The sequence below is a fragment of the Coturnix japonica genome, chromosome 1 (genome assembly GCF_001577835.2).
Source record: "Coturnix japonica isolate 7356 chromosome 1, Coturnix japonica 2.1, whole genome shotgun sequence".
Lineage (NCBI taxonomy): Eukaryota > Metazoa > Chordata > Aves > Galliformes > Phasianidae > Coturnix > Coturnix japonica.
The window spans coordinates 66706455-66729045 of NC_029516.1; the positions used below are offsets into that span (position 1 = coordinate 66706455).

At 38.2% G+C, this 22591-nt stretch overlaps 1 protein-coding gene across 4 annotated transcripts in view; it reads left to right on the top strand.

Moving 5' to 3' along the window:
• CCDC91 (coiled-coil domain containing 91) overlaps positions 1-22591 on the top strand; it is a 118287-nt gene that overhangs the window by 15366 nt on the left and 80330 nt on the right. For all 4 annotated transcript variants that reach the window (XR_001557089.2, XM_015871184.2, XM_015871203.2 and 1 more), the window contains exons 2-6: positions 2574-2635; positions 3252-3330; positions 7524-7693; positions 10227-10412; positions 11871-11975. Coding sequence is in view for 3 of the 4 variants with exons in the window: in XM_015871184.2 (XP_015726670.1) it covers positions 2606-2635; positions 3252-3330; positions 7524-7693; positions 10227-10412; positions 11871-11975 (570 nt within the window). In the remaining variant the exon portion in view is untranslated. The remainder of the gene's footprint in view (positions 1-2573; positions 2636-3251; positions 3331-7523; positions 7694-10226; positions 10413-11870; positions 11976-22591) is intronic.

Consider the following 22591-nt stretch of genomic DNA (forward strand, 5'->3'; position numbering starts at 1 on the left):
GAGTAGCTTGTTTAACATAGCAGCCTTCTGTACTAAATATAATTCATCCAGAATTTTCAGATTCCTTTCAGTACCTCAGATTTAGGTTAAATTTTACAATGCCTCTATAATTTGCCAACTTGTCTTGGAATGCCATTTAGTAATGTATATTCACTTTCTCACTTATACATTGCTGCCTTGATTCTGCACTGCTGTTCCAATTTCAATAGCATATTAAAGCTCTGAATGTTAACAGAATGCGTGAAGTTAAGATTAATACTGACTGGAGATACTCAATCACCTTCTCCCTCAAAAACAAACTAAACATTTGCAGTCCCTAAAAAGATGTGTGGTTCTGAAAATAAAAAGAAATTATTGGATCATGATCTTTTTTTAGTTGAACCAGATCTACTTACATTTTAATAGTATTGATTTAATTGAAGTTTATCAACAACAACTTGGAAATAAATATGTTAAACTTTGGAAGATGTTTATTTAAGCTTTTCCTGGTAATGTTTTTCAACAGATATAAACTGAATGTGTCCAGTTTGACAGAAATTTGGAGATGTACTCCAAACCTTTTGAATTGTTCTGTTTCTGAGGATGTGCTTTCATAGTATTAAGTTTCTCCGTCCTATAAACTGTGGTCAATTAACTTTACAAATGTTTTGACATTTTATTTAAGAAAAAACCCCCAAAGCCTAGATGTTTTTTGTGTCATCCTTCATTTGCGTACCTTGGTGATTTGATTTTTTTTTTCTATTTTTTTTTTTCCCATATTTATGTATAATATCTTTCCATGAACAGACATGTATATCTTGGGTTACTTTCATTAGCAACGTAACTTATCCTGCAGTTTTGTAAAAGGAATGTCAGCTGAACTATAAATATTTCAAAATACCACAGAATTTAGGGCTACAACTCAAAAATGCTGATGAGTTTGTAAAATCTCAATCAACCCCTCCATGAAACCTAGAGAAGGACCTCTGTGGTAGCAAAAAAATTTCCAGAAATTCACTGCAGGATTTTTCTGAACTGCAGTTTGTGCTGACGGCTACGAATAAATGGGAAATGCAGGAAACATCTGATTTAATCATGGTGCTGATTTGGAAAAAACAACTTAAGAATAGACACTGTTTTTATCTTTTAATTCATGATCTCAGAGCTGTAAAGTATACTGCGTATTTCCATGTCATTAAATTCAGTTATGTTCATTATTAATTAAGAAAATTCTTCATTTCAGAATCCTATGGTCTGAAAATCTGTTGGTTTTTGTTTGTTTGTTTTTGTTTTTTGCTATTTTTTTAAATATTCAGATGAACTGGATTATGTTGCTCTAAGTATCATTTATGTAGGTACTAGAGAAATGTCTTCTGTGTTTCAGAGCAATAGACATAACTTAAAAATTAACTTATCCTGTTATCCTGTTTTCTCATTTTAAAAAGCAGTTGTTGCTGTCTTGTTTTGAAAAGTTCCTCAATATCGTTGTGCTTATCTTTTCTCTTGAAGATTTTCAAATTCCATCTTAAGAGTTCTAACCCATTTTACTTGTACCAGTAAAAATTTGCTTCTTAAAGAAATCTTGCAGCTCTAGCCCTTGTAACCTCTGTGTGAAATTATTTATTTTTTTCTATAGGGTTCTTGATCTTTTGTAGTACTTGTACATTGGGATGATTTCAGATAACTTGTGGAATTAAAGTTAAGCATTTGGATGACTGAATACTCTTTTCTGAATGAGAAGGTGATAAGGCTAGGAAGAGCACATAGATGAGCTAGGTAGCACTTGTATTCAGGTGTTTATTCATCTGTCATTTAACTGAGTTACAATGTAGGAGTCCATTTTTTTCTTTTGACTCCTAGTTGATCATAGAATTAACACATTTGTCTTATGAAGCTGACCAATAAAAATGACCAATTGCCCCTCACTGCAAGAAAGACATTGAGGCCCTGGAACGTGTTCAAAGGAGGGCAACAAAGCTGGTGAGGGGTCTGGAGCACAGGCCGTATAAGGAACAGCTGAGGGAGCTGGGATTGTTCAGTCTGGAGAAGAGGAGGCTCAGGGGAGACCTTATAGCTCTCTATAACTTCCTGAAGGGAGGTTGTAGTGAGCTGGGGGTCAGCTTCTTTTCTCGTGTCATTAGTGATAGGACTAGAGGCAATGGTTTTAAGCTGCAGCAGGGGAGATTCAGGCTGGACATTAGGAAATATTACTTCTCAGAAAGGGTGGTCAGGCACTGGAATGGACTGCCCAGGGAGGTGGTGGAGTCACTGACCATGGGAGTGTTCAAGGAACGACTGGATGTTATACTGAGGGACATGGTTTAGTGGGAGCTATTGGTGATAGGTGAACGGTTGGGCTGGATGATCTTTTAGGTCTTTTCCAGCCTTGATGATTCTATGATTCTAATGAAATATACTCATTTTCCTGCAGCGTATTTCATTGTATTACTTTATCTTGCTGGTCTTCAGGATTTAACTACTTTAAATAAGTTTGTTCTTTAAAATGAACAGGATAGTTTTCATTTTACAAATTTTAATTTTTTGGCTAAACAAGATATGAATAATTAGTGATTTTGGTTTTGTTTTTAAATCAGGATTTCTACCATGCTGTAGTACTTGCTGAAAAATGGATGATGATGATTTTGGAGGATTTGAGGTATGTTGATTTAATTTTGAAACCTAACTGGATGTCATGATGTTTATGTGGAAACAGTTTTGACAGTATTCTGTTCAAGGAATATATTACACCTGTGCTTCTGTTAATTTTGTTAACTTCATGAAAATGTCAAATTAGAAGTTATGCACTTTAGTAATGGGGTCTCATATTTCATTCTGTAGTAGTACTGAGATAGGGGATGATAAATAGATTTTGTTTAGTCTTTAATTTCCTAAGTATTGTATTCCCAAGTATCGTAAATCTTCTTAAGCTACATTTCAGTTTTTTACACATAGCTGATATTTGTTCCGCTATAAACATGTCTCTCATACCTCTATACATACCATGTATCTGGTTGATTATACTACTACATTTATGTTGTTTCATTTCTCAGGCATTTTATATTGCTGACAGACATACTCTCCTTGTATAGATTATTTATATTTGACTCGACTCTATAGTTTTCTGACGCATGCTCAGTGTAATTACATAAACTGCTTAGAAACTTACGTTCTTGTTTACTATATGAAAACTTTGGTAAATAAATGTTTAAACTTTTTTTTTTTATACGTGCAGCATTTTATACATAGTATAATTTTTTTTCCTGTGTTTGTAGGCAGCAGAGAGCTATGAGTGTGGAAATGGTGACAAGCAGACTACATCTCCTGCTATTCCATGGGCAGCATTTCCTACAGGTATTGATTTAGAATAACAATAAATAAAAAAAACAGCATTGAAATTGTTAATAATGTATTCTTGTTCTCTATTCATTGTAAATGCTAGTACATAAGTGTGTATATGCAATAAAATAGTAGACAGCAGTGGAAGGTAGGCATAAGGATGTTCCTGAGTAATTATTTTCAGAAGTTGTACTTCTCAAAGTTGCACTTTATTGAGGAATACAAGTGAGAAATGCTTATTGGCTCTTAAGTCAATCTTGGATAGGAAAAAAAAGGAACTTTGTTACTCAAAGAATACTTTCAATATGAAGTATGAAGAGTCTGTTGCAAGGGCTGAGAATGAAGGCTGATCTAAAAGTAATACCTCCCATTTTATTATGTTGGCCCACAGTGTCAGAGGCAGATGTTAGTGGTATGGCAGTAGAGACTGAACCTTCCCACCAATATTCTGTTACATTTTGTTGCCATGCAACAGATGGCAGCAGAGGAGCAGTCTGACAAAATGATGTCTGACATGGAAGTGTGTATGAAGCAAAGCTGTGTCACAGAATAACTCCTTGCAGAAAAATGGCACCCACGGGTGCTTGCTGAATGTTTATGGAGACCAAACAGTGGATGTTAGCACAGTGAGGTGATAAGTGGTGTGTTTCAGAGGTGGATGGTGCATGTCAGCTGCAGTGACAGTGATGTGACAGTGCACAGACTCTAGTTCATTGCTGACAATAATGCATATTTTATATTGGTGTCTGTGTTGAAAAATGGTGCTTTGTGGCTGAGAATTTACTCCATTAAATAACTTTACTGTGCTCTTTGTATCTGTTGCAGTTTCTGTGAACATAAATAGGACTCGTTACTTTCAGAGCAATGCATGTAGACTCTGTTATGAATCAGTCTGGTTTTCTTTTGTAAGACTTAGTGTTGTTGCTCTGAAAGAAAAACCCTGTTTGTACCTTTACGCAAGTGAATTATCAGATGGTCTAAGTGAAAGTTTAGTTTTAATCTCTAATGCTGTCTGTATTCTGAACTGTCTTATATAAATTCTTTTCCTTGTTTTTTAACAGTAATACATGAACCTAAAAAAAAAAACAAAAAGAGCAAAACAAGTCCATGAAATGTTCAATTATGAGACAGGGAGAAGGAGTGACTGAGTGAGGAAATGGGGAATAGAGTGACAAGCAAATGGTCTGGGTGGGTGGAAATAGAAGACATTATAATCAACAAAACAAGGCTGAACTAGGATCACCCCAAGATTGCACACATAAGTAAATGCATGTAGAATAGCATTATTAGCAGAGCTCTCATTTCTTTTTTGAGAAATCAGTACAAATGGGGCCTCTCTGAAGTGGCTGGTACTCTAAAACACAGTATGTGATGATCAAACAGGAGCAATTAGAAGTCTGTGTGCAGAGCTATGATCTCACTGAGATCACAGACAAAATGATAGAGATAGCTTGAATGACTAAAATGTTGGAATGGATGAAGGGTAGGCCCTTTAAGAAGAAAAAGCTGGGACAGGGAGTATCCTTTTATGTAAGAGAGTAGCTGGAGGGCACAGAACTCTGTTTTGGGGTAGGCAATCAGTCATGAATTTATGAGTCTGTATTAATGGGCAGACCAACACAGCGGACATTGCTGCATTTGCCTGCTGTAACTAAGGCCGCCTTCAGCTTACTTCATCCCCCAGAGGGATGTTAAACACTTCAGGATCTGTCAGAGAGAAAACAGCAGGACACTCACAATCCAGGATTACAAAACAGAAGCATAATAATGCAATAAACATAAACATAATATTATGTTCAGTATTGAGGGGTGATCTTCATAAACATGTTTTAAGCTAAACTAAAATATTAATGCAATTTCGTATCACCATTACATACTCAAAAAGAATGAATTAAGATATCTTGATTGATAGACATAGCAAATGTTAATTAGATTTTCCTAGTGATGAGTCCTTGCTGCTGAAAGTGAAAGCTTTGTTTAAAGAAATAAAATAAAATAATAAAAAAGATACCTCAGGCTTGCCTTGTCTTCTGCAAGGTCATGTGTTTAGTTGAAGCCAAAGTGTTCAGAGTGGTTATCAGTTGTTTCTCCTTATTTTCCAGGTGTTATTTTGACAGTTGAGGAATTGAGATTTTTTTTTTTTTAAATTGTTTTTTTTTCTTGCTCCTCAAAATCTTAAACTTTTATTATCACTGAAAGCTACACACTTTTTATAGTCACTGAAAGCTCAACTTGATTATAGAAAGTTACACACACAAAAAAAGTATTATTTGAATGGCTGTCTAATGTGTCTCAGTCTCATGTTTTTTTGCTTTTGTGATAAATTATTTGTGTGAAAATGGCTGTATTCCAGTGATCATAACAAAAGTATGAATGGTAACAACTTGGGAATCAGTGTTGTGCTAGGTTTTTCTGTTTGAGCTAATAGTTTTAATCCCAGAAACATCTTGTCTGCTCAATCAGAACTGTCTGGTATGTTACTTTAGTTGATGTTCCATCTATTGAAAACAGATTTCATTCTGAAAGTCAGGATATCAAGTGACAGCATAAAACCGAGATCTTACTGTTGGCTTTGTTGTAATTATTATTTTTTTTTAGCAGCTCAAAAGGTAGTGTTCTCTGTCATCATCTCTGTCATTTGAACTAACAGAAGAAGTAATGGCTTTAGGAAGCTGCCTTTTCTTTGTGAGTAGACATTTGGAAGGTCAGGGAAAAGTTAAGCAGAATCTCCTAGTTGATTTCACAATACCTTATGTTACATAAAGGAAGCCTGGAAAGTCACACTAAAGATGATGGAGAAGAGTTAAAAATACTGCTGTTTCCAAGTGTATTTTTGTTGGTCTTGGTTACCTAAACTTTTTTTTATTATTATTATTAATATTGAAATACTGTTCTCTAGCATTTTCATCCAGTTTCCTTGTTTGTTTGTTTGTTTGTATGTTTTCCTCTCCACATGTCCAAATACACTCTTGCTTTGCTTAAGATCCTGATGATTTTCTGTTATGTAGTCTTCTTTCTTTTTGGTAGATAAAGGTTTGCATCTTTCTTAACCTGAATCCCAAAACGGGGAAGGTAAAGAAGGTGGAACATAGTGTACTGGATTCAAGGATCAGATTTGTCATTTTGAGTGTATTTAGGCCAATATATATGTTTACTTGTTCTGTGCATGTGTATGAATGCAATTCATTCAATGATGATTTTGAGAATTTGAGCCTTGCTCAGGTAATCTCTGCATTTCACCAGATATACTAATGTGAGCTACTTTTTCTAGTGCAACTGCATATACCTTTTGAATGCACTTAAGCAGAAAGGCCTCTTTATGTCAGGAGTTTCAGGATAGTACTGTCAACATGTAATCATTAAATGATGTCAAAGAAAATGTTATTTTAGTGTTTTGTTTTTTTTTCGTGAAATACTTAATGGCCCTGACTGCTTGGGCTGACATAAATATTCTCAAAGAAATGCCTCCTGATGTTCACCAGCAATATATCCACAAGGTGGATGTTGGTGGTATGGCAGTAGAGTTTGCACCTCAGAATTATGAAAAGATCACAGGATTTTGTTATTAAATTAAAAAAGTAACTTTTTACTTAGTGTTTATCTGAATCTGTCGTAAAAGCACTCTAGTTTCTATAGTGTACTGTTGGTTAATATCTTCTTTTCGTATAGCATAAATGGCAATTGCTATGAGAGAACTCACACCAATATTTAATTACATTTTTGCTTTACTAGCTATCAAGTTATTAAATTTATCAAAAGATAACTATATTGTTATCTTTTTTGATCTGTCCGAAAATGAAAACTTGCTTTTATCAAGTGTCTTGGTAAAACTTTATAAAAGGTAGGAACTTACGAATATGGTTTTACAGTTGTCTTAAACTGATTCAAGATCATGCTGAAACTGAAAAGCTCTGAGAAAAGACAGTAGTTAAGACTTCTGTTTTTGATGGCAGTTGCCTCCTGAAGCCTTTGTGTAAGTTACAAGTATAAATGTAGTGTGACTGTATAAATTTGCATGTCATTGATGTGGTAGTACTTAAAATAACTTTGTATGGGGTTACATTTCGGTGCAATTACTTTGTGAAAGTTACATAGTCTTATTTGAATATAACTCCTTAAACTTCTTCCTACTGTGATATGTTTAGATTTCAGAAACAGTGTTTGAATGCAGCTTGCAAGTTTTTTTCTGTTTCTATTCCTTGCATTAGAGTTTGAAGTCCATATATCTCAGAATGTTTCTCCTGATGTTCATTTGGAGCATTGTGTGCCTTCGTCCTTCCTGGATCCTTCTGACTCACTCACTTTATCAAGTGATAATGTGGCAACATCTATTCAGACAGCCAACAATGTGATAAACTCAGCTGTTCTTGAAGAACAGGTAAAAGAGCAGTCATAATCTGTATTTCAACATGAGAACTTGAAGTATTAAATATCTTAGCATTACATTTTTTCTGTACAAATTTAGTTTGTGTTTTAAGATCAAATGCTGGCCCTTTGATGATTTTGTGATTTAGATTCTCAAGTAAAATAATTTTTGATTCTTTAGGAGTGTGGGACATAGGGAAATAGTGTTTTAGTCTTCTAATTGGGAAATTCCATACTCGTTTGGTATGGACTGCAAGAGTGATAAGTATATTAAGGGCATGTTTATAGTACTAGGAATGAAAATAGGAAATGGTAACAAAAAATTCTATAATTATATACTTGTGTGTATATGTGAGAAACGCACTCAAGATCAAAAATTTCTAATCAGGCAAAGATCTCTGTGAGGAGCAGTTTATTCGTTATTGCAATAATGGGTGCACACCCTCTACTGACAAGGGAGAAATTGCGCAACTAGTCAGTGAAATCCATTCTGTTATATACCCTGGGTCCAACACAGGTGATGCTCTCATGGCTCTCATTGGTTGAGCATCTCAGGCTCACAGACTCCTCGAGACTGTGGCTAGGATTCATTTCCATAGCCACAGTTACACTTCCATAGCTATGTTATTCTTCCATACGATGTGTATTACCAAACTGCTGGGTATATTCTGTACTTTTTATGGTGATAGGAGGACAGTATTTTCACCAGTCTACACACTAATTCTGTCCTGTATCGGACTCTCCCCTTCCCTACACTGGTGCCTGTGCCAATTTTACCTAGGTCAAAACACCCCAGTCTCAACTTTACTCTGTTCAGCAGCTTTCTTTGTGAAAGGCAACTTATCCTATGCTACATACAGAAATACTGGAAATTTCCACTGCAAAAACACAATCTACCTCTCACATATATTTACAGATTTAACAGTTGTATATACTCATGATTAATTCTTACGTGATATTGCATTTAGAGAATTAACATTTATTTTTCCCCGTAATTAGAATTAATTTTTTCTCTTAAATTTGGAGAATCAAAAAATGGTAAGATGGTTTGGTTTAGAAGGGAACTTAAAGATTATTTAGTTCCTACCCCCCAACCATGGGCAGGGACACTTCCCACTGGATCAGGTTGCCAAACTCCATGCAAGCTGGCCTTGAGTACCTCCAGAGATGAGGTATTCATAGATTCTCTGGGCATCGTGTGCCAGTGCCTCACCACACTCTGAGTAAAAAATTCATTTCTAATTTCTTGTTTATATCTACCCTCTTCTAGTTTGAAACTATTTTACCCCTTGTCCTATCATTACATCTCTTGTTAAGAATCCCTTCCCATCTTAAAGCCTCCATTTAATACTTCCAGGCTATAAAGTTGTCTCACTGGATCCTTCTTTTCTCCAGGCTGCACAAGCCCTGCTCCCTCAGCCTGATTTCATTGGAGACGTGCTCCAGCCCTTTGATCCTTCTTTTGGCCTTTTCTTGACCTTGGGTAACAGGTCTTTGTCCTTATTTTGAGGGTCCCGGGCCCCATCTAGCTTCTCTTTGTTTTTGACAGAAAGTGAATTGAGAGAACAAACTGCAGCTTTCTTTCTGTCTGTTTTATATTCTGGATCTTACAAATTCATATACAGTTGAGATCTCTGCTATTTTTGGTTGTTTTTCATTGAATTTAGTAATCAAAAGGTTGTGATTGCTTTCATATTATGTGTTGAGGAAATTGATTACATCGTATCATTCAATCCTCTGAGGAAATTGATTACATCGTATCATTCAATCCTCTCCTAAAAAACATACTGACATGTTCCTCTGCTACCCCTTCCCCAATCTCAAGTGCTGTTGGCTTTCAAAAAGTTGTTAGAAAACAAATGGTAGCTGAAGTTCTGGCGTTTTCCTTTGAAATTCCTTTGCAGCTATATAAACAAGTAAGGTGTTTGATTTTTTTTTAAATTTTATTTTTTTTTAAAATTTTTTTCAATTAGGAAAAGAAAATTAAACCTTATCAGTATTTTTATTTTGGTTAAAAAAGGTACTCTGATTTTAATTAAAATCTGTTTAATTACTTCACTTTCTATGGCTACTGTTTGTATTCTTCATTGGATGAAAAACAAGGAGTGATTTATTCATGGAGAGTTTATTTCCCTGTAAGCCTGGTGCTTTGAGACCAATGATTTTGTTTCACTCTTGCCCCCTTTTCACGTCTTTTTAGTGTTTTGACCTCATTCAGAACTGAAGTATCTGATGTCAGCTTCCTTCTTAGAAGCCTTCTACAAAGTATTTCTTGAAAAGCAAGCTTGAAAAGGAGATATGAAGGTTTGGTCTGAATGCGAGTAGAACTTCTAGCTACTGTTCCATTGTTGAAGCTTTCTTTTTGGCCAGCACATCATATATGTGAGAGGGTGCATGGATAATCTCAAGAAAGTATGATTACCAATAAGTAACTGTTGTGTTTACATTAGTTAAGATCTATAATTTCAATTGGAAATGAAACTTAACTTGACTGGAATGTTATGTCTTTGCCATCTCCTTTACCATTTTGTTTTTCTTATAAATAGATTCAAGTAGATATTCCAGTTGCCTCTTTGAATTTAACAGAAGATAAGTCCTTAGTCACATCCATTGCTTTGGATGATGCTGAGTTGCAGAGAACAAATGAATCAAAGAGCTGCCTTCAACAAACTCTAGCAAATCTAGAGATCAATCTTTGTGCTGCTGAGGAAGAAAAATTAAAAATTAAAAAGGTATGTTTCTTTTTGCTGTAAAAAAAAACACAACACCCTGACATTTACTAAACTTTTTAAGAGAAAATAACCAGATTGAGCCGTATTTAGAAAGACTAAATGTCGCATTGTAAAGCCATGTGGTATGAAGTCTTAGCAATGAGTGTTAAGCGGGAGTGTGTGGTCTCTGAAGCTGGAAATGCCTTTGGCTGTCTACACAACAATAACACTAACTAAATTCTTCATATTGCTTCTGCACTGAGTGTTGTAGAGTACCAAGCAGGACTGTGCTTGTCATTGTGTATCTGAGTAAATCAAAGGTCACTAAGACACTGGAGAGTAAGTGTCCCCCTGGTGGGCTAGGGTGAGGTTAACTTTTAATTCTCTGTTAAGTACAGATTATAAGAGGGATATACAAAGAGATAAGCACTGCATCATGGCTTCTGTGAACCTCACTGAGTAAAGAGGAATTATCTTGAGCCACATATACTTTAACAACAGCATAGCTAACAATAACTAAAAATAGCTAACAAACCTTATTTTGCATTTTAATTTTTTTTTTAATTGGAGCATTAAAAACAGAGCCACATCACTCTGGTTTAATGGAAGTGTTTGCACTTCTTAGTTCATCAAAGCATTTCACTCTTGTCCTTTACCCTTAAAAACAGTTGTTTAAAAATATATCTGTACTGCCAAAAAAGTGATGACATGAACAAGGTGTGATTGTGAAGCAAGTGATATTTTTCTCTCATCAGAAAGGTCTTATAGAAGTCTAGTAAAGAGGCATTATCAGATTTTTCTTTCAGTTGAATGTCTGGTTTCAACTCTGTATATTCTATCTGAAAACTTGCAAGTAATGTATTTATGTCAACTGCAAATGTGGTTGTAAATGTATGAAAAAAAGATGATTATTTTTCTAAGCAATCTTTATACCTTTTGACAAACTCCTTTGTCAAAATGGAATTCAAGGCTGCATATTGTTCACTGTACAAAGTACTGTGTGTAGCCAGTGTATCAGATTATTAGCCTTAACACTGCACTGTGCTCTCCCCCCGACCACCTTGTGCTGATTTCAGCCCAAACAGTACCCATCACACACTGATTGTTGTTGCTGAGTGACGGATGCATACTTGGGGCCAGACTGGGCCACACAGTGGGGAAAAGCTACCACCATGATGGTGCTGGGGAGGGAGCAGACCACAGTATGGTTTTGGTAATGTTAAGGTTCTAGTCACTTTGGAGATGGAGGTGCCTTTTAGTGGAATCATTTTCTAAAAGTACTTAATAAGGTTTTCAGCTGTAGAAAGACAGAAACCATTTAAAATGTAGAAATACTTGACTTTAAGTATCTTCTGATGTTATGGTAGAAAATGTCATTGTCTTCAGAACTGAAGCTAGTTGGAATGATGACCTAAATTTGTATTTTCACAGTTCACAAACATTTTTAATTTCTCTTACTGTATTTTGTAATATTTTCAGGAATTAGATTATTTACTGGAAAAACACAGTGTTCAAGAAATGAATTTCTTGAAGGAGAAAAAAGAAAAAGCTCTTTCACATCAAGATCATTACAAGATACTCCAGGTAATTTCATTTCATTTCTTACAGTATGCTTGTATTTTCAACAGTGTTTTGTGTGAAGTATGTTATATTGAACATATCCTCTTAGTATCTGCAGGCCTGCTCCAGAATTTGAAGAATTTTTAGGGTCTTCAAATCAAAACCTGATTTTTACATTAGCAGGAATATTGATTTAATAGTCTGCATCAGGTGTCTGTCCACTTCTCTATTGTTTTCAAGAGTGACAGATAAAACTTTAACTTGTTAGAAAAACTCATGTGTCTTATGTTCTGGATATGGTCAAATCAAATTAGAGAACAAAAGTGAGTCATGCTTCCACATGCTTTGAGTTAAAATTAATTTCTTGAAGCTTGCACTGCTTGTAATGCCAATTGCTTTTGTCTTTCTCCTTTGGCTTCTACAACACAAAGGACAATATCTGTGGCACACACTGAGCAAGTTTCGCAGATACAGAGGACAGATGTGTGGGTAGGATTTAAATGTAAGCTTTAATGTTCTTAGAAAGGGTCTTAACTTCTTAGACACACACTTTTGCCCTCTCTCTTGCAAATAAATATAAAATACTAGGTTTTTCTGAGAAGCTTTGTCAGTTGCCTTGTCATTTCATGTTCCATAAAAATATGGGAAGCTCCTGGGACTTTATTTTTTCTAAGTAGATTTGTGTTTCTCAGACAATACAAAATACTAAGATGTAAATGCAGATTTTTATAACTTTAAGATAAATGGAAGAACCAGAATGCAGACTTAATCTTTTTTGTTCAATAAGTTTTTTCCAGTTTATGATTATGTTTTTCTTCAATTCTAAGTATTCATTCAAAAAACCATATCCAATTGTAGTCATAGTTTAGAACTATCTTGCGGCTATCTGTACCATATGAAAGCAGCTGAATAAGAAGGTAGAATCATAGAATCCTTTGAGTTGGAAGGGACCTTTAAATGCCATCTAATCTAACTCCCCTGAAGAGAACAGGGACACCACAGCTAGATCAGGTTGCCCAGGGCCTTATCCAGCCTCACCTTGAAAGTCTCCAGGGACAGAGCATCAACCACAACACTAGGCAACCTGTTCCAGTGCCTCACCACCCTCACTGTAAAAGATGCTTTCCTTATATCTAACCTAAATCTGCCCTTTTTGAACTTGAAGCCATTTCCCCTTGTTCTGTCACCACAGACCCTGCTAAGGAGTCTGTCTCCTTCTTTGTGTTTTCCTCTTTAGATACTGAAAGGCCGCTATCAGGTCTCCTTTCACCCTTCTCTTCTCCAGGCTGAACAGCCTCAGCTTGCTCAGCTTGTTCTCATAGGAGAGGTGTTCCATTCCATGCATCATTTTAATGTGCTCTAATAGGTCCATGTCTCTCCTGAACTAAGGACTCCACATCTGGATGCGGTACTCATGGTGAGGCCTCACCACTACAGAGTAGAGGGGCAGGATCACCTTCCTTGCCCTGCTGGCCTCTTTTTTAGATGCAGTCCAGGATGTGAGGGCACATTGCTAGCTCATGTCTGACTTCCCATCCTCCATTACCCCCAAGTCTTTTTTAGCTGGGCTATAATCAATCCTTACATTCCCCAGTTTATGTTGGTAGTGAGGGTTGCCTTGACCCAGGTGCAAGATCTTGCACTTGGATTTGTTGAACATTGTGAGGTTCACCTAGGCCCACTGCTCAAGCCTGTCTAGGTCCCTCTGAATGGCATCCCATCCCTCTGGTGTGTTGACCACACCCCACAGTTTGGTGTATTATCAACAAACTTGCTGTTTTTGTCATTGATGAAGATATTAAAAGTGTTTTGACTCCAGCACTGATCACTAGAAGACACCACTCATCACTGATCTCCATCCAGACACTGAGCCATTGACCACCACTCTCTGGACTTGATCCTGCAGCCAGTTCTTTGTCCATCAAACAGTCCACCCATCAAATCCATATCTTTCCAATTTGGAGAGAAGGATGTTGTGGGGTACCGTGTCAGAGGCCTTACTGAAGTCCAGATAGAAGGCATCAGTGACACTTCCCTTGTCTACTGATTGAATGACACCATCATAGAAGGCCACTAGGTTGGTTAAGCAGGATTTGCCCTTGGTGAAGCCATGCAGGTTCTCCTATATTGTGTCCCTGCCTTCCATGTCCCTTAGCATAGCTTCCAGGAGGATCTGTTCCATGATCTTCCCTGGCACAGAGGTGAGACTGATAGGTTGGTAGTTCCTGGGGTCATCCTTTTTACCCTTCTTAAAAATGGGTGTGATGTTGTCTTTTTTCCAGTCACCAAGGGCTTCAACTGATTGCCATGGCTTTTAAAGTGTCATAGAGAGTGACAAAGATACGAGCAGGTCTTTTGGAGATGAGTTTTTATTATTGCAGGTTTCTTTATAAAGACCTGGAAAACGTATATGCAAACCTGAGTTTTTCTGGTAGATTCACAATGTATACTGAAAGCCTTCGTAATACATTTCAAACCTGTCATTTGAACAAGAAAAGCAGAAAGGTGTATGCGTGTAGTATACAGCAGTTCACTTGAGCTGTAATATGATATGATATGACTTCAGATTAAAAGAATCTCTCAGTTTTTATTATCCATATTCTGTTTTCTGAGGCAGATTATCTGTTTTCTGTTGATAATCCTGTTAGTAGGTGACATTCTCTAACTTACTTGGTTCAAGAAGAGAGAACAGTGCTTGAGTTCTAGCCTTCTTAGTGGGATCTTAATTATTTGGACAGATTGTTTAGCTGATAAGACTTACAATGTTTGGTCTAGTGGCAGACAACAGTTTTTGATGATTCACTAAAAAATGGATCACATTTTTCCTCTGCTATTTCTTTGATTTACCACACAGTTTTATTTGAGTACTGCATTGCTGTTGGAAAACTCTAGTTGTGGTTATACACATTTTTTCCCATCGTCAACAGTTTCTGGAAGTTAAGCAGACTTCTTTTCACAGCATAACGTACTTGATGTAGTGTGATATTTCTTTTTGTAATAAACTTTTTTTCTGTTGGCAACTAACTTCTATTCTTCTAACTTAATAGACCTATAGTTCTTTTTCGAATGTACTGAAAATGTTTTTGCTTTGAATCCTTTGTTTCTGTTCCCCGCTTTTTGTTTAGGGAATATCTCTTCAATTTTTATTGCGACAGTGACTTTAGTTTAACAATATTTCTACTGCTGCAAAAAGTAATGATTTAAAAATTAACTAGTTCAATACTACTATTTTACTGTGAGTGATGTTCTTGTTTATAGAGAAGCAGATAGGTAGACGCCTTATTTAAGTAGTATTTTAGAAAGTTAAGAAAGCTTATGCTGAAGAATTTGTTAATGAATTACTGCATAATTATGCAAAGGTTGTGCATTAATTCTTAGCTGGAATTAAACTGCATGGTAATATAAGTACAATTGTTCTTATTGGATGATGTTTCATCTGCTTATTTCTGAAGCTGTTGGTTTTTAGGGATTCTTTTCATTGATTTCCACTAAATCTGACATTTAAATTATAAAGCTTAACGTTATGAGGAAAAAAATTGTAGGATCTTAGAATGGCTTAGATTGGAGGGTGCCCTAAAGAACGTTTAGCGAAAGAGCTATTGGTGGCCATCTTGCCATACTGACCACAAAGCGGTTGAATTTAAGTTTAAATTTTAGGCTACTCAGGGGAGTTGTTAACAAGATCCCCTGGGAAACTGCTTTTGAAGGCATTGGGGTCCATCAGTGCTGGTCACTTTTTAAATTGCACCTTCTGTTCTTGAGAGCACAGAAACAGGCAATTCCAAAATGCTAGAAGTCAAGCAGGTGGGGCAGAAGGCCAGCTTGGCTGAACAGGGATCTTCTTTCAGAGCTTAGGTGGAAAAAGGAAGCGTATGGCCACTGGAAGCAAGGTCAGGTGACATGGGGGAGACTGCAGGGATTCTATTCACAGTTGTAAGGAGAGAATAAGTGCGACCAAAGCAAAGCTCAGTTAGAGTTGAAGCTATCCAATACTGCGGGGGACAGAATAAGGTTGTCTTTTTTAATACGTTAACACCAAAAGGAGGACCAAAGAGAGCATGACTTCTTTACTTGATGAAAATGGTAATCTTACAAACAGGGACCAAGACAAAGTAGAGATGTTTAATACCTTCCTTACTTTTGTCTTTAATGCTAACGATGGGCTCTGGCATTCCAGGTGGCCTGAGTTAGAAGACTGCGACTGAGGTTACGATCAATTCCCAGACAACACTGAACTTGTGTGGGGTTTGCTGCTCCATGTGGATGCATATAAGTCTACAGGTTTCATCCCAGGGTACTCAGAGAGCTGGCTAATGTCATCATGAGACCTCTCAATTATTTTTCAACAGTCTTGGGAATCTGGAGAGGTCCCAGTTGACTGGAAGCTGGCAAATACTGTTCCAGTTTTCAAGAAGGGCAAGAAAGAAGACCCTGGTAATTACAGGCCTGTCAGTCTCACTTCAGTGCCTGGTAAAATTATGGAGAAAATTATTCTGGGAGTTATTGAAAAACACCTGAAGGACAATGGTGTCATTGGTCACAGCCAACATGGGTTCATGAGGGGAAGGTCCTGTTTAATTAAGTTAATTTTGTTTTATGACAAGGTTAGCCATTTAGTTGACCAAGGGTTGACAGTTGATGTTATCCTTGAGAATTTTAGTAGAGCTTTTAAGACTATTTCTCACAGCACCCTTCTGGACAAAAGCTATATGCCTTTGTCTAGCATACAGCATACAGCTAGACAAAAATGTAATGTGCTGGGTGAGCAATTGGTTGATCGTTTAGACCCAAAGGTGCATAGTAAATGGTGTTACATCAGGTTGGCAGCTGGTCACTAATGGGGTTCCCCACAACCCTGTTTTAGGGCTAGTTCTGTATAATCTCTTAATAAATGACTTGGATGTAGGACTGGAAGGTGTTTTAAATCAAGTTTTCTGACAATACTAAATTGGGAGGAGCTGTTGACTCTGTCAAAGATGGAAAGGCCTTGCAGAGAGACTTAGAGAAATCAGACAGCCGGGCAATTGCCAGCTGCATGAAATTTAACAACAACTTCCTGCCCTGCTGAAAGAGGTTTGGAGATCTTGATTGACAGTAAGTTCAACATGGGTAGACTGTGTGCCCAGGCGTACAGGAAGACCAACTTTATCCTGAGGTGCATAGCATTGCTAGACAGTCAAGAGAAGTAATGTCCTATTCTATGCTGCACTGGTATGGCCTCACCTGGAGTACTGTATGCAGTTTTGGACACCACAGTACAGAAAGGCCATAAAACTATTGGGGAGCATCCAAAGGAGGCCTGCTAAGATGGTGAAGGATTTAGGAAGGAAGATGTGTGAGCATTAGATTAAGTCTCTTGGTTTGTTCAGCCTAGAGAATAAGAGACTGATGGGAGACCTCACTTTGGCTATGGCTTCCTCATGAGGGGGAGTAGAGGGGCAGGTGCTGATCTCCACTCTCTGGTGACCAGTGATAGAACCTGAGGGAACAGCATGAAGCTGCAACAAGGGAGGTTCAGGTTGGATATTAGGAAAAGGTTCTTTACTGAGAGGGTTGTCAGGCACTGTAACAGGCTACCAAGGGAAATGATAATTGCATGGGGTTTGCCAGAGTTAAACAAGCATCTGGACAATGCTCTCAGACATATGGTCTCATTTTTGGGTGGTCCTGTGTGGACAGGAGTTGGAATCGATAATCCTTATGGGTCTCTTCCAACTTGGAATATTATGTGATTCTATGACAGTGTATAATGCTAAAAGCGAAAAAAGCATAGCTGTAGCCTGTTTTGTGTTAAAGTTTCAATTCAGTTTTAAATAACTCCACCTTAACTTCAGTTCGTATTAGTGGAGGAGGATAGAAAATATGAGTTCAACTATACACTGAGCTGTAATTAAACTGGACAGCTGAATTCTGAATATACAGATTCTTCTGTTACTGGGAAGTTAAGCTGTAAAACAGAGTTCCTCTTCTTGAGCTGGCTTTGTAGAATTAGGGATGACTGGCATACCTAGATCATGTACAAATGGAAAATACCATACCATTTTGCTGTCTTTCCTATTTCTATTTCTGTACTATTAAACATAAATGTTTCTGTGCTTGCACACCAACTGTGTTGAGCCACTAGAATTAATTTGAGAATTCTAATATAGCTACCTTTGATTTTTAGATGGAAATTGAGTATCTAATTTATATTACATTCTTCATAAATATCCCAAATTTGAAAATGTTAATATTTTTGTACATAGGTCACTCCGAAAGTAATGCCTTCTCTTTATTTCTATGGCAACTACAACAGAAACAAGAGCACAATAGCCCCATGTGATAGAGCAAATTCTCAGCTACAAAACAGGGGTTTTCAACATAGTTACCACCATTATTGTTGGCATTTTCACCAGTGATGAACAAGAGCCAGTAGGTCACACTTGTAAAAATCTGCACCAGTGGAGGTGACCTACTGTTGCTGTCACCACTGCTGAAACGTGCCATCCTCTGCCTTGCTGTGCTCACATCTACTGTTTAGTCTCCATAAACATTCAGCAAGCATCAGTAAATGTCAGTAGGTATAGCTCTCTCTGCTTGAAGGAATTCAGTGATGCATCTTTCCTTCATAGACACTTCTAAGTCAGATGCCATTCTGTCAGACTCTGTCTCTGCTACCATGTGTTGTGTAGCAACAGAATGTAACAGAATACTGTTGGAAAGATTCAGCCTCTACTGCTGCACACTACCAACATCCACCTCTGATGTCATGGGCCAACGTAATAAAGTGGGAGGCATTACTTTCAGAGCAGCCCTCAGTAAGTTTACAGATGACACCAAGCTAGGAAGAGGTGTTGATCTGCTGGAAGGTAGGAAGGCCCTTCAGAGGGATTTAGAAAGGCTGGATCCATGGGCAGAAGCCAATTGTATGAGGCTTGACAAGCCCAAGAGCCTTATCCAGAACTTTGGTCATAACAGCCTTAAGCTCTGCTTGAGGCAGGGTGGCTGGAAAACTGTGAGTTGAAGAAGGATCTGGGAGTGTTAGCTGACAGCCAGTGGAATGGGAGCCAGCAGTATGCCAAGGTAGCCAAAAAGCCTGATGGCATCCTGGCTTATGTCAGAAATAGGGTAGTCAAGAAGGACCATCTTGAGCCCTGGTGAGGCAGTACCACAAGTACTGCATTTGATTTTGGGTCTCTCATATAGGAAAGATGTTGAGGCCTTGGAGTATGTCCCAGGAAGGGCAACAAAGCTGATGAAGGGTCTGGAGTACTCTCTACAACTTCCAGAAAGGAGGTTGAAGTGAGGTGGGAGTTGGATTCTTCTGCCAGTTAAGTATTGATAGGATAAGAGGTAATGGCTCTAAGTTGCGCCACAGGATGTTCAGGCTCGAGGGTAGGAAAAAAAAATCTTATAGTGGTGAGGTATTGGAACAAGCTCCTCAGGGAGGTGGTGGAGTCACCAACCCTGGATGTGTTCAAGAAACATGTAGATGTGGTACTTAGGGACATGGTTTAGTGGGCATGGTGGTAATGGGTTGAAGGTTGGACTGTGGATCATGGGTGTCCAGCCTTTTGGTTTGCCTGGGCTGCACAGAGTGAAGATAGATAGTCCTGAGCCACATGTAACTTATAGATCATAGAATTCCTCTGGTTGGCAAAGACCTTCATGATCATCAAGTCTATGTAATATTTTTAATATATGCAAAAAACGAACTTAATTTTTTTAGTCAAAACATAAGAGAACAACAAAAAACATAAAACTGGTGGGTTTTTTAACATTGTTTTTTGTGAAACTAATACATTGGTTTGATTTCATGGAAGTTATTGCAGTTCTCTAGCTGTTCGTCGGAGATTTTCGATGACATTTTTCTCTTCCCTCTTCCTGTCCTTTTCCGTGAAAAACAGTTGTTCACAAACATACATACTGCCAAAAAGTGATGATATTATGAAGTGAGGGGTAGTTTTCTCTGATCAGATAGGTCTCATGAGAGTTTAGTAGAGAGACATGATCAGATCATTCTTTGAGATGAATATCTGAATTCAGTTCTGTTTTAAAAAATCACAAGTAATTTATTTATGTCGACTGAAAATGGAGTTGGAAATATGAAAAAAAAAAAAAAAAAAGATGACTTCTTTAGCAGTCTTTAAATCTGCTCTGAAATTCCTTTGTCAAAATGGAAAGCAAGTCTGCATATTGTTCACTGTTCAAAGGAATTTGTATAGCCAATGTATCAAAATGCTTATAATTATTTGCATTTTTTTGGCTTTCTGCGCTGCAAGGGCAGATTGATGGCTCATTTGCCATCCACCAGGAACCCTGTGTCCTTTTTATCAGGGCAGTGCTTTATCCCCCAAGTTGTACAGATAGCAGGGATTGCCATGTCCCAGGTGCAAGACCTTGCACTTGACTTTGTTTGCTCAAGTCTATTTAGATCTGTCCAGATGGCATCCTTTCCTCCAGCGTGTCAACTATACAACACAGTTTGGTGTCGTCCACAAACTTACAGAGGCTGCACCCGATCCCAGTGTTGACGCCCTTCATGAAGATGTTAAAGAGCAGTGATCCCAGTACTGACCCCTGTGGGACACCACTCATCACTGATCTTCATCCAGACATTGAGCCACTAGCCACCACTCTCTGGGTATAATCTCATAACCAGTTCCTTATCCTCTGAATAGTTCAGCCATCAAATCCATAACTTCCCAATTAGGAGAAAAGGATGTTGTGGGGGACCATGTTAAAGGCCCTTACTGAAGTCCGGAATGAAGACATCAGTGTGTATCTTCCCTTGTTGACTGATGCAGTTAACGTCATCATTAACAACACAGTTGGTTAGGCATGACCTGCCATTGCTGAAGCCATGGTTATCCCTTATCTCCTCCCTCTCTTCCATGTGCTTTAGCATAGCTTCCAGGAGGATCTGCTCCATGATCTTCCCTGGCACAGAGGTGAGGCTGACAGGTTGGTAGTTCCCTGGGTCATCCTTTCTACCCTTCTTAAAAATGGGTGTGATGTTTTCTTTTTTTCAGTCACCAGGGACTTCACCTGACCACCACGACTTTTCAAATATCACTGAGAGTGACCTTGTGACTATGTCAGCCAGTTACCAGTATTGTGATGCATCTCATCAGGACCTGTAGACTTATGGACATTCAGGTTCCTCAGGCGGTCGCGTACCTGATCTTTATTTACAGCAAGAAGGGCATCATTCCCACAGTTCCCACCTTCTTAACCATCCACTTGATGACTGTGAGTAGAGCAGTCACTAGTGAAAACTGAGAGGAAAAAAAAATGTTGAGTACCTCAGCCTTCTGGTTGTCTGTTGTTACTAGTCTGCCTGTATTGCTTACTGTGAGGATTATGCCCTCATGACTTTCCTTTTCCAAAAGGATATGTCTATGAACCCTTTTTTATCCTTCCTTGCACCCCTTGCCAAATCCAGTTCCAGATGGTCTTGGCCTTCCTAACCTTATTCCTACACAGCTTGGCAGTGTTCCTGTACTCCTCCCAGGTTACCTGCTATCATTTATCATTACCTGTGCATTTTCTTCTTGTCCTCTGATTTGACCTGTAGGTCCCATTTCCTTCATGTTGGTCTCTTGCCTTCCTTTCCTTCCTACACCTGCAGATGGAGAGCTCTTGGGTCCTAAGGAAAGCTTCCCTAAAGATCTGCCAGCTCTGCTTCACTCCCTTGTCCTTGAGGACAGATTTCCAGCAGGTTTTGTTGACTGACCTCTCTGAAGAGTTGGAATTTGGCTTTCGTAGAAGTAAGCCTCCTGATTTTACTCTTCATATGTCCAATATTCCTCAAGAGCATCATCAGTACAGTCCTGGCAGCCTCCAATCCTGATGTCACCAATCAGTTCACTTGCATTGGTGAGCAACAGGTCCAGCACTGCATCCCCCCTGGTGGGGCTGTCTATTACCTGGCTCAGGAAGTTATCCTCAATACATTCCAGGAGCCTCCTGGGTTGCTCACAGCTCATTGTGCTACTTTTCCAGATGATGTCAGGGTGTCAGCAGGATGAGAGCCTGCAAAGACCTCTTGCAGATGGAGGAGGAAGTCTTCATTACCAGTCTCTGCTTGATCAAGTGGCCTGTAACATAGTAGACCCCAACCACAGAGCTCCCTTTGTTGCCTGTCTCTAACTTTCCCCCATATACTTTCAACTTGCTCCTGGTCATTCTTCACAGACTGCTCTTCACACATTCCTTCCCTGATGTAGAGGGTAATGCCTTCTCCCCTCTTTCCTTGCGTCTCCCCTCTGAGCAGTTTGTATCTGTCAATAGCCACATGGGAATCATCCTACAAGGGTTCAGTGACAGCAACTATGTCACAGTTTTCCAGTAGCATGATGACTTCTAATTCCTCCTGTTTGCTTCCCAAAACGTGTGCAATGAACTTAAAAGCACTTCAGAAGGGCAGGTTGTTTTGTTACTTTCTTGGAGGATAACTCCTTAATTCCTTTGAAGTATTTACCTTTAGTCTCCCTGTTGCCTTCATCATCATAAGATGCAGTAGGTTGCTCCTTGTCCCCTTAACCTAACTATGCTATCCCACACATTGTGGACAGGCTTGCTATCACTCTCCTCCCTCTTCAAACATACATTAAAGCCCTGTTAATTAGCCTATACAGCTCCTGGGTCAGATTTTTTTC